General features: G+C 40.7%; 1 protein-coding gene across 1 annotated transcript; it reads right to left on the bottom strand.

Moving 5' to 3' along the window:
- Nucleotides 1-764: 764 nt before the first annotated feature.
- Nucleotides 765-14,538, bottom strand: LOC124275505. The gene is made up of 2 exons (XM_046711088.1): nt 14,475-14,538; nt 765-1,525 (listed from the first exon to the last, which is right to left on the bottom strand). Exons 1-2 carry the CDS (start codon nt 14,536-14,538, stop codon nt 765-767), a joined length of 825 nt encoding a protein of 274 aa, XP_046567044.1.
- Between the last annotated feature and the right edge of the window lie 1,199 nt (nt 14,539-15,737).

Raw genomic sequence — 15,737 nt, 5'->3', positions numbered from 1 at the left:
TTGACCTTTCTATCTATGATCTCTTTCAAGTTGTTTGTCATCCAGTTGGACTTCAGTCTGTCATCAGTGAGTTTAGTCTGATATTTGTCATCCATTATTTTATCGTATGAGTACAGTTCTCAATTTGCTGACTGACTGAAGTCTGACGTAATTTTCTGTGTTATCGACGTCTTGCCTTCTTTCTCTAAAGGTCGTTGTCAGGTGTCACGGAGCTCCTAAGACCAGGATGCTATAAAAATAACAATAATGTAATACTAGAAATCGTGATGAAGGTTCACAGTTAACTTGCATTATTACCAGCGAGCAGTATCTAACTACAAACAATCAAAGGGATCAAAGCCCCAGTCAACACTCTCAAGGGTCGGTGGTCAACAAGTGTACAAGCTGATGGGTGTCCTCCCATTTGTGAGAACTCCCAGTTGTGAGACACATTAATTAATGGTTCAGTGCACACAGGTGGTGCTTCCCCACCCCTACGTTGAAAGTGGGAACAGCCCTGTTCCTCAAGAGTACCCGCAGGAGGCATAGTTCATTAATGAGTTAATTAACACAGAAGACATTGTTCGTTGAAGAGCATTTATTGTTTTCAATAATGAACAAGTTAAATACTGAAATACTGAAAAAGATTATCCTTATATTTACACAGAAGAAATAGTTCATTAAATATTTCATTATGATTTTGGATTCACACATTTTGATGATGTTTCTGTGTGATTATAAAACACTTTTTTACATGGGTCCATATTTTGAGATTTTGACACTTTTCATATTTTCAGCAGTTTGCCGACTGCATCAAGATACTGCATGTGATTTTTCGTTCCATCGGCGAGTTGATCTTTGAGTCTATGTAGTCGATTGTCTATTTCCCTATACACGGGTTTCCTCGATCGAGGGGCGCCTCCCAAGTCGAGTTGGCACAGCTTGGTGTTCTCTGCCTTCTCTATTTTCTTGATGATTTCCATAAACCTGAAGATGTTTGGATGGCAATGACTGAGTGAAGCATTCAATCTACTGTGAAACCCCTCGATGTTGTTGTTAGTCCTGGGGCCGAATGTGTCATAATGGTTCCACATGGGCAAGGGAAAGCGAACGTCGTCGTCCACCCAGGTTGTAGTGATGTAGTCGTTGAATGTCTGGCAGCCAGGGACGTCAGGGGAGGAGTTCATGGTGTCTAGCCAAGCGTCCTGAACTTGCCGAAGAGGCAGAAGTGGGAGAGCAGCAGCTCGTCGCACCCAACCTTTTACAAGAGGATCTTCTCTGTACATGACAGCGAGTCCGAGTTCTTGCGTCTTCCTCCAGATGGCCTGCATATAGTGAAAAAAGCACCCCTTAACCTCAGCGGCTGGAAACTCAAGCTCAACAGCTCGAATAACAACCATCTCTAAGTCCACTTGAAACTTGTCAGGGTTGAGAGGCTGGTTGAGAAGTTGCTGAACATGGATCTTAAGGTTGCTGAAAAGGCGCTGGTATGTAGCTTGACGACAGTCTGGGAGCAGGGCGTATACCAAGGGGAAGGTCGTTATCCCTGAAAGAGCACCTGAATACTGCCTCGTGAACTGGTGATGTATTCTACTTGTTGAAGGCCTGCCATAATGGTGATCGGAAAGAGCAGTCACAGGTTAATAAATACATTTGGATTAATTATAGTTACAAAAGTTATTGCTAGATTTTTCAAGCACGTAAATCTGAGTAGGTAAATTATTTTCTCATTCAAATGATCACGAAGTTACCTACACAAAGTGTTTATTTTTTAAAGCCATCTACCTGAGTAGGTTAATTACTTTATCTTATACCTCCACAAGATTCAGTTAAATAGCTAATCCCTAATTAGCTGGGGTTAATCCATTCTATCAGATAGGGGAGTAAGGTGTGTTTTCTTTGCTACTTACCTACTCCACTGTCTCACAACTGGGAGTTCTCACAAATGGGAGTAGACCAGCTGATGAACTAGTCAAGGTGCGCCAGGCCGACTTGCCGGTGTCCTTTGAAGTAATTAACGCCAATTATCATTGTTTTGACAGTATGGGGTCGTCTCACCATTTCAGTGAATTTAGCTCACCACTTACTGAATACGTTGAATTTGAGTTTGAGTGGTGTCCTCCCAAAAGTTAGACGTCCCAAAAGTTAGACGCGTTAAACAACAAAGGTTATGGTTGGTTGCATTGAGGTTCACTACACTGTTACCTTCGTAAGTTAATGGACTAGTCCAAATGTACTAATCCAAACACAAAGAGAAGTGATTGTGGATAATGACAATGACTTAATTTGACATAAAACAAAATAAGTTAATTCAAAAAGATAATTTAAATGATCAGTGGATGACTTTGTAATAACTTTATTTGGCATAAAAAAAGTTGATTTAACAAGATAATTTTCTTCTCATTTTACAGATTATGTAAACAAGTTTGGACATTTTTACAGGAAGAATTGTTAGTTCTAGCTTGTGCCAATAACTAATCATTCTTTTGCAAAGTACGATATCCAGAGTTTCTAAGTCTAGTTGCCAATTTCAGAAACTTCAGATGAACTTTTTCGGTAACACCTAAATTTCCCTATCCCCAGACTGCACACCCATAAACTAGTATTGGTACAATCATCACATCAAAAGCTTTTAATATACAGTCGAGGGGTAAATATATGTTACGAGCTCGTTTCGGTAATACAAACTTGCCCTTAGTTGCACTATTTAATAGTTGCTTTATAGCGTTGTTCATTTTCCTGTTTCTATGAAAGTTAATACCAAGATAGGTATAAGAATCAACTTGTTCTATTTCATGATCACCAAGAGAAAAAGTGTATTTAGATTTAGATGCGAGATAGACCTCCGCCAAATATGACGATTTTAATTTTTGAGACGTTTACATTAAGCTTCCATTGTTGACAATCCATAACGGAAACGTAACGAATTGGTCTATATAATTATCTAGTTTAAAGTTGATGGTTATACTCTTGGAACCATGAGTTAGTAGGAATTCTTCTAAATCCTTTATAAAAATTGAAAACAGTAGCGGTGACAAGTTTTCTCCTTGTCTTACTCCAGATCGACTGAAGAAATAGTCCGAGTAGGATTTATTAATGTTAGCACATGATTTAATATCATTATACATGCACAGAAAAGCTTTTCTTAGATTTCTTAAGTATATGTGCAAGTACATTGTGAAAACACATTTGAAGAACCCAGTGATTGAGTAAGCCAGTCAACATTAGTATTCTGATCAAAGTATTTCTGTACAAACGTGAAAACCATCTGGTTAGTGTATTGGACAGGTTCATTATATAAGTGGGTAAGACTAGGTTGTAATCACAGTCACGCCTAATTGATTTGTCTGACAATTGGGATGTATGACTTTTGGGACGTCTAACATTTGGGAGTAAATCGTTTGAGTTCATCACTTGCTTGATAACAGTGTTAAGTACCTACACCGAAACGTCGCACTCATTGCAATAAAGAAGGTGACTATCCATCGAAATTTGTTTTCCTTCATCACCTTGCTTGATAACGGTGTTAAATACCTACACCGAAAGGTCGCACGCATTGCAATAAAGAAGTTGACTATCCATCGAACTTGGATTTCCTTCATCACCTTAGTTTAGAAAACATGTTCAACACTGGATTTACTTTGGAAAGTAGTGAACATTTTTCACAAAGAATATAAATAAAGGAATGATACATTTACTTAACCATGCATTCGCAATCATGGCTGACGCACAGATAGATCTAAAGTTAATTCCGTCCCATCATGGAGGAAGAATATAAGTGCATCAAGGTTACATGTTAAGAGCAATGTTTAAGAAGAGACATTCCTGGCAATCGTTGAGATATATGTTGAAGACCTGTCCTGCAAGACTGTCAACAGTAAACAACATCTTGACCAAGCAAGGAGTAGGTCATAATCGTCAACGGGTAGACATTGATATAAAGGTAAGATGGTAAAAGAAGACGACGATGTACAGAGCTCGAGGACAAGTTTTCCCCAAACTATCCGGCAGCAGACAGGAGATCGTATTTCCAGACCAGCTCCGTCAGACAGATAGTGGGGAGGACGTCCTCGTCACCGTGACGAGCTAACACTTTCACCGCTATGCTACCCCACCCTCCCTGCCTAGACTGACTGACTGACTGAGTTTGGTTTTACGCCGCTTTTAGCAATATTCCAGCAACATCACGGCGGGGGACACCAGAAATGGGCTTCACACATTGTACCCGGGTTGCCTGCCTAGATATACGAGATAACTTGTATCATAACAATGCATGATGAATGTAGGCCATTACATTGTTCGAGAATAAAGTCAATGGACAACAAAACCCCATACCATAAAGCCATGACATATACGGCAATGCCGAGCCGAACCGAAGCTAGCTGACTGCAGCCGATCTCCTGACAGTGATGAGCGGAAATGGGCTGCGGTCACTGGACCGTGAAATGTTTTTTATTACGACCGATGACACCCTATGCTAATATATAATAACATATAACAATAATATGTAAGAACAACACCTATGAGCACATTGTAAACCAAAAGTCACTGTGTTCTTTAATCTGATTGGTTGAAAAACGTGATCAAATGGTATTTGATTCCCGGAAATTCTCTGCGTATTAATACATACAAACATCGCTTACACCATTGTATTGTTACGTCGTCAGCTGTGATGACGTCATTAAAATCATGTAGTGACGTAAAGTCCGAATGACGTCACAAAGGAGCAGTTCCAGATGCTACCATGGGAGACAGCCGAAACGGCCGGCTGATGACATTTCACTGCTGTACCCGTACTCGATGTCAATGAGAGCAGACACAAAAAACGTGTGTGGACCTTTTGGTTTACTTTTGTGTTTACAATGTCTATAAACATCATGTGTTGGCGAATGTCCGGGTGTTATTGAGTATTTGAAGCACGGAAATATTTCATTTGAAACCTCCGTCTGACGCCGTCGGTTCCAAATGAATTCCCGTGCTTCAAATACTCAATAACACCCGGACATTCGCCAACACATGATGTTTATCTCCTAAATGTTTCATAACTGCGGGAGTTTTTTCGTGTTTCCATGCACATGTATAGTGCGCTTATAAAAGCAATACATTTTCCAGGGGGACCCAGTAGTGATAAATGAACGTAAACGATATGTCTGTGGGCACTAAAAGGGTCAGCCGATCTGATCTTGTGGGGAGTTGCATTTTTATCTCATCTTTAAAATATAAGAACGTGAACCATATAGACGTGATAGGGTAAACTTCCATCAATCAAAACCAGAAATAAAGAGAAAATAAAGGAATCGAGACTGGTCATTCTCTAGCCTTGACTTTATATATTTATCCCTATCTTGATTGCTGATAAATAAGACTTGTAACAATGTGTCATCTGTTCCTGTATTTACTTGTACATGTATTTGTTTTCTGGGAGCGGCCTTCAAATAAGCTCTTCGGAGCTTGTTACCCAATCCATTCATATCTTCATGAATAAATATGTTTAAACCACTTTATATATTTTGTAGATCTTAGGAATCTTGACAATGCATAAATCTGAGTGAATGACTGACTGCGTTGTAAAGCCACAACTAGCAATAAGAACCAAACAACAGCGTCAAATCATTTTAGACTCTGTTGTACGATTCGGACGACGTCAAGACCCTGTATGAGACAGCGATGATACAAGGTGACCACTCTCCTGCTGTACCGTTGGCAACCATTTACACCACAACGACTGTAATCCATAGATTCCAGGCAAACAAGTTGTTCGGGACATATTTGCCCATTTAGAGAACACCAGGTGTCATCGATGTTTGTTATGGATTCATATAAAAGTCATAATAGTTTGTCTTGTACGCGCCCTCGCCGAAATACCTTAGTTGTGCGTGCGACGTTAAATAAAGCAAATAACTACTACTAAAGATTATTCTGTGAGGCTGACATTTGGAATCAATATGTTTACTTACCAATACTGACATAATTGTAAAAAACACACACAAAAAAAACCCAAAACATTTCTCACGACCAAATATGATACAAAACCCTGTAAATCATCAATAAATGTATATAGTGTTAGTGACGTGTGTCATCAGGGAGAAGATTGCGCTCACATTTTCACAAACATTTCAATGAACACATTGTGATATAGCTGCAAACGCACAATGGACCGAGAAACATTACGATTTGATTCGACTGCTGTGTACATTACCGTATGGATGCAATGACAAACCGAATGAAGTTGGCATTTTTCAATGAAACGATCAACCAATGTCAATGTATTCAGTGTGTTTACAGCATCTCCACAAATCCTAGTGGCCATAAGAAAGGACGGAGGCCCAAAATGATACCAATGATTTCTAGGACGCGTTGCCTCATCTTTTAGTAGCCACTTGGACTGAACACAGAACATGATTCCACTTTGTGTCACTGAAATACGTCACCTGCATCCAGCCAATTCTGCTGTATCAGCAATTGGTATTTAAAGTATCGTTCATAACACGTCTTTGACATTTTGGCCCAGTCAGACATAGACTCGCTCAAATGAGATTTAACACATGTTCCTGATTAAATCTATTCTGTTTAGTCAGCTGTCAACCAATGTATGACTGATCTATGTGAAAAGTGTATGCTTACTGACATGGCCTCCAATGCCTCAAATGTTATAACTACGCATCACTTCATTTGAGCATGAATTCGATATAGGTAACATATAAACTTATACTGCATAAAAGGTCAGAGCCCAGAACATGTTAACCCCGGGTGAATCAGCAAAGACTCGGCGACTATCAACGTTTGGCTTCAATGTAAACCCAACAGACATTTCTATTGCTCTTTTGTACTGGATTCCACAGCTCAATATAAGTTACCTTTTGAGATTTTTCATAGGGCAAGAATTATGCACATGGCTGTGTGACGTGTAAATGTTTATTCCTGGGCATGTCCCAATAGCACGAATATTTTGTGTCTTCATTTCACCATCCGTTGGTACACTCTTTCTATGAAGATTGCAAATTTTCCTACTCCTGTTGCTCGAAGTTATTCATCATTCAAGGAGTCAGCAATGCTTCTGTCACCATATCTATGTTAGGCGAAGTGAAAAGGGGTTTAACGTCGCACTTAAGAACATTTCGCTCATATGACGACGTGCATGCGTGTGTATGTGTGACTGCTTGTACTAGCCCAGACTTAAGGTGTTTGTTATAGTGCTAGCTCACTGAGATAACATGCCGCAGTGAAGCATGAATACCCCACTCAGACAAATTATACTGACTCCGAGCCAACCAGTCCTTGTTGTACCCATGAATGCCGAGCGTCAGGCAGGGACCAACAAGAACCATATTTTAACGTCTTTTGGTATGACGCGGCCCGGGATCGAGCCCGCGACCTTCCGCTCTCCGGGCGGACGCTGTAATCACTACGCCACGGAGGTGGTCCCATAACTATGAACGTGATTCATAAATAATACCTATTTCTGATGATTAGGTTTTTGTCGCGAGACATTTGTTTCAAAACTCGGTGCCTTCCAATACACAATGCCATTAAGAAAGTGGTCAAATGTAACACATATCATATTAATCGGGGTTACAATTTCTCAGTAAAGTACAGTTTCTAGTACATTTGTTAGGTTGAGTCCCCTCACTTTCAGAGGCAGGCACCAGTTGCCAGCACAGAAAGTCAGCGATCTAACCCACTCAGCCATCGCAGCTTCCACTAAAGCTTGATGTCGGAAAAGTAGTAGTAAACTCTGACAAGTGTAAATTGGCACGGCACGGATTTCGATGGCTTCCAAAAGTTTTCTTTTTGTGAAGTCCTGATTTTTGGTTGATAGGTTTAACAATTTGTCAAACTTGATTTGATGGGTAGGGAATTTCTGTTGGTGATCTAAGAGGGCTGATTTGCTGTCTGCATTGGCTGTTGCGGTTTTACGTTGTATGTTTCAATTTTGACTCACCAACTTCTAGAATGCCGATCAAACAATTGCACCGTCGTTTGTATGTTTGTTATTCAACGCCAGCTGTATGACAGTGTTCTCTAAATAATCGAGTCTGGATCAGACAATCACAAGTGACTGACATCATGAGCATCCATCTACACAACTCTATAATACGATGACAAACATGAACCGAGTCCGAAAGCCTGACCACCCGAGTCGTCATATACGGCAAGGATGGGTTGCTGAACACCAGTTCTAGCCAAGATCTTCACGGGTGGCTACACCGAGCTCACTGTTGAGTAAGATGTATAATACAGACTGACACAGGGATTTCTCTTCTTCAGGTTGTTTCCCACACCCTTCCATATTATTGTCTAGTCTATATTAATTCTTTTAGACACCCCACCAAGTAGAATTTCAATAAATCATCCAACATGACATTTATGATCAATAAAAGGAAATTAGATATACACTAAGCATTTTCAGAAATACCTCTTGATCCAAACGTGACATGACCTTCTGTGACTTCGTTTAATGTATGCGCAAGTTCAATACGAGAACGACGTTGACAAACTGCTGACGAAGGTGAAACATCCCCTCACCCGTTTCCAGATGACCTGTGAAAACTAACATGTCTGTATCAGTTACAGGGCGTTCCTTACCAAATCAAATTTATAAATAATGTAACGTGTTATAGGTTTTAATTTCACATGATATTGTGAACGGTTTAAGTTTTATCCGCTGACTGACAAGTTCCAATGTCCAGCTAACAAAGGCCATTCGTGTGGAAATTGTATTGAAGCATTTGTTTTTTTGTTCTTGAATGTGTCTCGGTGTTCCCGAATGAAAATCTTCTGGGTGTGTCTTCTCCACGGAACAATGTATGTGTAGTTTATGAAGCCTGTTGTACTGTTCATTACGCCCTTGTAGATCCTTGTTACATTTTATGACTGAGGTACATAGTGTTACTCGTCCCATACAAAGATGCAGTCGTTATTGCCGAAATATATATCGCATTTGGGTTTCAGAAAAGAATCCAGTTGGTTGATTGATTGTTTGAGTGCTAATGTGAAGGACAACCAATTTAAGTGGTTGACTGACTGTGTGAATAAGTGATTTGTGTTTCTAAGGTAACAGCATTCAATGCTTGATGCAGAAGTGAGTGAGTTTAGTTTTACGCCGCACTCAGCAATATTCCAGCTATATGGCGGCGGTCTGTAAACAATCGAGTCTGGACCAGACAACCCAGTGCTCAACAGCATGACTATCGATCTACGCAATTGGGATCCAATGACACGTGTCAACCAAGTCAGCGAGCCTGACCACCCGATCCCGTTAATCGCCACTTATGATAAGTATGGGCTACTGAAGATCAATTCTAACCTTCACAAAGTCTGCGGCAACGTATGTCATTTAAACGATGTGTGTCAAAATGGATCATGGTCGGATTAGATGACCGCGACGGTATTGATCGATGCTCATGATATCTATCACTGGATTGTCTCGTGCAAACTCAATTATTTCCAGGCTTATGATTAATAGCTGTGACGCTGATGCGTGCAGCATCACTAAACGTGTTTGGTGGCCACTTTATATGCTTGTAGTTTTGATTGTGGCATGAATATATGAAACATTGCTTCCGAGGCTATATGTTTGGTTAATAAACGGTTACGTACATTTATCATGTGATAAATAAGAGACTTGTTACCATGGCCATCATTGAATGGGTCAACAACTGCCTACGCCTAAGTAGTATTGAGTGTCTAGGTGTAGGCTGAATAAGCGTGACATACATGGTGACCAAATGCCACTTTAAACATGCCCTTGGATTAGGTGTTACTTGAAAGGAAATCTCCCTTTGTATATTCAAAGTAGCTACCGGCTTGCAACGTTCTTGTCGATCAGACAATAAGGAAGGAACAAACGAAGAAAGATTTCCATTATAAATAAGATATTTCTCTTCAATATCGATCGTACCGATTATGTTGTGAGCAGGTGTTTATGAATCACAATGTCATACTGGCGATACAAAATGTTTGCAAAAAGATGAGCATATCTAGCTGCCATGATGGCAGACACCAGGAACACATGCATGCAATTGGTCGCCTGAATATAGGCTCGTGAATATAAGATTAAGTCAAAATAGGTAACTGTAGTAATGTAGTGACATACCAGCCGTTTACGTAATGCTCCCTTAACTACCGGATGTAGATTACTGCTCCATATTTAACCCAATGCATGATGGGAAATCATCGGGCCATGCTACCCGCCCAAGTTTGTACACCATGCGACATCCAGTAAAGCCGCTGCTCTCCAAGTTTGTGTCGTGTGTTGGTTAAGCATAAGAGTCACGATTCCACAGTAACCTTTTTTGAAGTGTTGCCATCCCTTTTTTCAAACCGTCTTCCGAAGAGTTGTTTGTCACTCTGAATCTTCAAACATTGATCTAAAAGTGAAACAAGTCAGCTGGTTTTATTGGTCCCACATTTCGTGATGAGGTGTTTATTTCTGCTGAAGAGAACTTGCTATTGGGCCACCAATTAGCTATATCAGATCATCGATTATCACGAAAATTAAGTCAATTAAAATTACTTAATATTACTAGCCAAATTCTCTTGTTTTATAATTTGATTTTTACAATCTGAGAATTGCGTCTAGCTCTTTCGGATAAACGACCAGATACTCAAGGAGGGGATCCCAAGTGGTGCCTATTGGCATTCCTATATCTTCCATATGAAGTCTAGCATTTCATTGTAGATTAGAATATTCCGCAATTGATTTGTCTCTTAGTTTTTGCTTTCTTCTTCCTCAAAAGATTTTAATAAAGGAATTAATGATTCGATGTGTTTTATTGTCACTCTTTAGCCAATCTCGTTATCATATGAAACGTTAGCACCACGTTGGCTTTGAAGATTGTAAACTCGTGGGCAATATTTTCACCTATACCAGATAACCATAAATCCCTAATAGTCTTCGCTGATCTCTTTTCAGAACATTCAACAATATCCAGAGTTAAAAAATGTGGATGATTTAATCTAACTTTCCCCACGAAGGAATTGTAAAAATTGGGGATTCTTTTCCGTCCTACATAACTACGATTACCCCTTCATGTGTTTTTAAGGGCTATATGGTAACAACGCAACAGTTTGTGTATACTATTGTATGTACTTGTGAATCAAATATGGATGAAACGTATAAATTGTTCATTTTCTCTCAAAACTCCCACCAGTATTCTATCAATAATGGTAATCATATACCAAATATATAATCACACGCTCCCAGCTAGCAGCACACAATGCTTGTCACCGTCTAAAGAAAGATTGAATGCTTGTATAATGCAACCTGACTGTGTGTAATAAGACCGGAGGCCTACAGGGAAATATATTATTAACAGTCACGCATTTACCTGAAATGTCTTCAGCAGTATGAGGGCGGTGGGGTAGCCTAGTGGTTAAAGAGTTTGCTCGTCTCGCCGAAGCCCCGGGTTCGATTCCTCACATGGGTACAATGTGTGAAGTCCATTTCTGGTGTCCCCCGACGTGATATTGCTGGAATATTGCTAAAAGCGACGTAAACCTAAAGTCACTCACTCACCCATCAGTATGACCTGTGAACAATGTGATAGACATCCCCCCCTGCTTTACATTCAGATGTGTTCCGTTACGTTCTCAGCGTTTCAGTTTCAAGATGAAAAATTTACACGTTGTATTTGCATCGGTAAGAAGCCCGATACTTTCCAGCGGGGTATGTGGATTGTACCTTGTAAGTCAGCAGGGTGCATTGAAAGCATCGTGCATACAGTATCAGAAAAATAATATAAAATATCAGCACCAGAGAATAACCTTGATTATCCATTGGGAGTAAAGGCAAAATAGCTGTGAAGAGTATATGAGTATATCAATAAAAATCAATGATGATTTGTATCAATACGTAAACGGGCTAGGGCTTCATCAATGTGACGCAATTTGTATTCTTGATGCTTGGTCAGATACTGATTTGTATCAAAACGTAAACAGGTCTTCATCAATGTGACACAATTTGTATTCTTGATGCTTGGCCAGATACTGATTTGTATCAATACGTTAACAGGGCTTCATAAATCACTGTGACACAATTTGTATTCTTGATGCTTGGTCAGATGCTGATTTGTATCAATACGTTAAAAGGGCTTCATAATCACTGTGACACAATTTGTATTCTTGATGCTTTGTAAGATACTGATTTTTCTCAATAAGTAAACAGGGCCTCACCAATCACTGTGACACAATTTGCAGTCTTGATGCTTTGTAAGATAAAGACTGTGTCAATACGTAAACAGGACTTCACAGGACACTGTAACAAAATTTGTATTCTTGATGCTGTCAGATAATGATTTGTGTCTGAGCGTAAACAGGGCTTTTCCACCATCCATTAAAAACATATAGGTCCGCTCTGTGGTAATATACTACAGTTCCATCAATGTATGTTTATCGAGTATACGTAGGAACTATATTTCATCATCGTCAAGCACGCCGTGTGGCGTATAAATATGTATCACTTCATCATGGCGGATTAAACCAGAAGTATCGTCTGCTTTGGTTGTCCCTGCCTTTCCACGAATACGACCGTCGAAACCGCACATAGAAACATAACATGGTGGCAGCGTAAGAAACGAACCGAGACTCGAACTTTTGAACTATGGTTTGTGTCATGACGACAGTTTCTTTGTCAGTGAAACGAAGATTTGTGCGGCGTAAGCCGACTGGCGCTAGTGCTTGCAGAAAGAACGGTCAGTAACGGACTTCGAGTTTGATTGATTTGAACTGATTTCGTCACCCTGTAACTCGGTTTAGGTTTAAAGTGTCGATATCAAGTACGTTCAAACATAAGGAAACATCAGAAAATATAAATTGTGATCTTTATCAAGAGATTGGAACTTTTACTATTTTTAGAACTGTCGTTGCTGCAAGGAGCTCACTAACAGCAGCCACGTGATAAAATGGCCGCGCCCATGGATAAACATCCTGTTGTTATCGCTACTCGATAAACGGTGAAATTGCACTTACGGAAACTGAACATTCCATACGCAAACAAGCATTGATATCACAACTACACCAAAGTTAGACTGGTCAAGCCCATTCAACTCTTGGACGTTGACAGAAACACAAAGGAAAGACTCCAAATATATTTTTGAAAAATTTGAATCACAGATTGAACCAAGCGTGAATTACCGATTGCAACGCCTATACCTTCAAAAATTCAAGCAAAATGAGGATGAAACTGTAGACAATTAAATGTCAAGATTCAGGCTACAAGCGCTTAAGTGTAAATTCAAACAAGATAAGATGAATGAGAGATTGATAGAACAATTGATATTCGGAACAAAGATGCCAGAACTTCAAAAGAGTTACTGGGCAAAGATGACAAATTAACTCTAGAACAAGCAAAGGACTCGTCACGAGTTCAGGAAGCTTCAATTAAACACATGGCCCAGCTAACAGGTGCTCAGGAGTCCTGTGTAAATGCCATAAGACGGGAACAACACCTGCGTGTACCTGCGTGTGAACAGTGTGGGAGTTCACACACACAGCTCCAGCCCTGTCCTGCTCATGGGACATTTTGTGAGAGGTGTGGTGGGCCGAATCACTGGAAGAGTATGTGTAGAAGTAACATATCAAACCACCGAGGACGAGCACGTCAGCGTGGCCGTGGAAGGGGCCGGAGTCACTTGAGGGTAAGAGGTCGATCCAGGCTTTATCGAGAAAGGAATATCCACTCTTCAACAGGCGAAAACCCTGATGATATCGACCAACATTTCGAGACCCTTACTTTCCAGACCACTGATGTCATCAAATCAGATTGCACTGAGGACGACAGAGACGAAGTATTCGCAACTATCGATATATCTTTGGATAATAACAGCCCTGCTCATCTCAAGGCAAAGGTCGACACAGGGACTCAAGGTAATCTACTCCCTCTCAGAGTTTTCAAAAAGATGTACCCTGACAAGATATCACCCCAAGAGACTCCAATTTGTGGTGCAACGTATCCAAAACAATCCTGAGTGCATATAATGATACCAGGATACCGCAGTATGGTAAGATAACCATACCCTGTCATTACAAAGGTAAGAAGGGTAGAGCAGTATTTTATGTTGCTGACTCAGAAGGCCCGATTATCTGTGGACTTCGTACCTCGCGTAAACTAAGCCTAGTTACCCTCCACTGCGAAGTTAAACAGACACCTGTGGACTCAATACCAGATAAAGATGGACTGTTACGAATGTACCCAGACCGTTTCCAAGGTATAGGAGACTTTCGCTTAAAGGCAAGTTCCATATCACCATAGACCCTACAGTCACCACTGTAGTCCATGCTCCAAGACGATGCCCTATACACCTCAAAGAGGAAATTCAAGCTGAATTGGATGAGATGGTGAAGATGGGAGTTATCACAAAGGTTACCAAAGGCGAACCAACAGAATGGGTTTCCAGCCTGGCCTACAGCTGCAAGTCCAGTGGATAACTACGAGTGTATTTAGATCCCAAAGATCTTAACCAGGACATAAAGCGACCACATTACAAGACCCCTACATTGGAGGAATTCACAGACCGTTTCTCTGGAGCCAGAGTCTTCTCTAGGCTGGACGCCCGACATGGCTATTGGTCTATCTCTCTAGATGAAGAGTCAAGAAAACTCACTACCTTTAAAAGGCCATTTGGTCGTTACCGATTTCTCAGACTGCCATTTGGTCTCAGTCTGAGTCAAGATGTGTCTCAAGAAAGAATGGACCACATACTCACTAACTGCCCAGGAACAATATGCATCGCTGACGACGTTGCAGTATTCGGCAAGACGGAACAGGAGCATGAAAAAAACATGAACATACTGATGAAATCAGCAAGTGAACATAGTCTTATGTTCAATCCAGACAAATGTGAAATCAAGTGCGACAAGATTAAATTCTTCGGATTATTTGACGCTGAAGGTGTCCATCTCGATCCTGAAAAGGTAAACGCCATCAGAGACATTCCACCACCATGTGATGCAAAGAAGGTACAAGAGTTTCTCGGCATCGCAACCTACATGGGACCATTCATCCCAAATCTCTCTGAACACACAGTTCCTCTGAGAGAACTCACCAAGAAAGACACAGAATTCACATGGAATCAGTCCCACCAAGCAGCATTTGACAAGATAAAGGAGAGTGTGTGCAGCGAAGTAACTCATTTCAACCCTCAAGTCGATTCAGTTGTGAGAGTCGGTGCATCTACAAAAGGACTCTGAGCTGTTCTCCAACAGAGAGACAAACCCGTAGCATTGGCCTCAAAATGACTCAGTGAAACTGAGCAGAGGTATGCAAATATTGAACGTGAGATGTTGGCAGTGGCCGTGTACGGATGTGAGAGATTACATACTTTCTTGTATGGGAAGCAATTCACTGTTGAATCCGACCACAAACGTATCTCAAGAATCTATCAGCAGCTCCACAGAGACTCCAACGCATGCTATTAAGAGTTAAACCATGTGACATGAAAATCAAGTATCGTCCTGGTAAGGACATGGAACTCGCAAATGCCCTCTCGAGATCACCTACACCAAACAGTGTGACCATAGACTTGGACACTCGTGTAGACATTGTCCAGTTTTCAGAACAGAAACTGAAATCCCTCAAAGAAGAAACTTGACGTGACGCTGAGCTACAAGTCCTGAAAGAAATTATTCTGGAAGGATGGCCAGAACGCCAGAAAACACTGCCTGTCCCGATGAGACTTTGTCTTTCCGAGATGAACTGACGATAGAAGATGGTATACTCCTTAAGGGAGATTGTGTTGTTATCCCGACAGGCCGAATTG

The sequence above is a fragment of the Haliotis rubra genome, unplaced genomic scaffold, assembly GCF_003918875.1.
Source record: "Haliotis rubra isolate DU_JTF1 unplaced genomic scaffold, ASM391887v1 Scf2, whole genome shotgun sequence".
NCBI classification, from domain to species: Eukaryota; Metazoa; Mollusca; class Gastropoda; order Lepetellida; family Haliotidae; genus Haliotis; species Haliotis rubra.
Note: the sequence above shows the minus strand (reverse complement) of the source record. Positions and strands in the feature narration are given on the sequence as shown.

Bases quoted from the DNA above. Each gene is read 5' to 3' on its own strand.
- LOC124275505 (XM_046711088.1), bottom strand. From the start codon at position 14,538: ATGTCGGGCGTCCAGCCTAGAGAAGACTCTGGCTCCAGAGAAACGGTC. The intron at 1,526-14,474 runs GTAGGGGTCTTG...GTGCTCTTTCAG, and splicing joins GGTCTGTGAATTCCTCCAAT to GGATAACGACCTTCCCCTTG.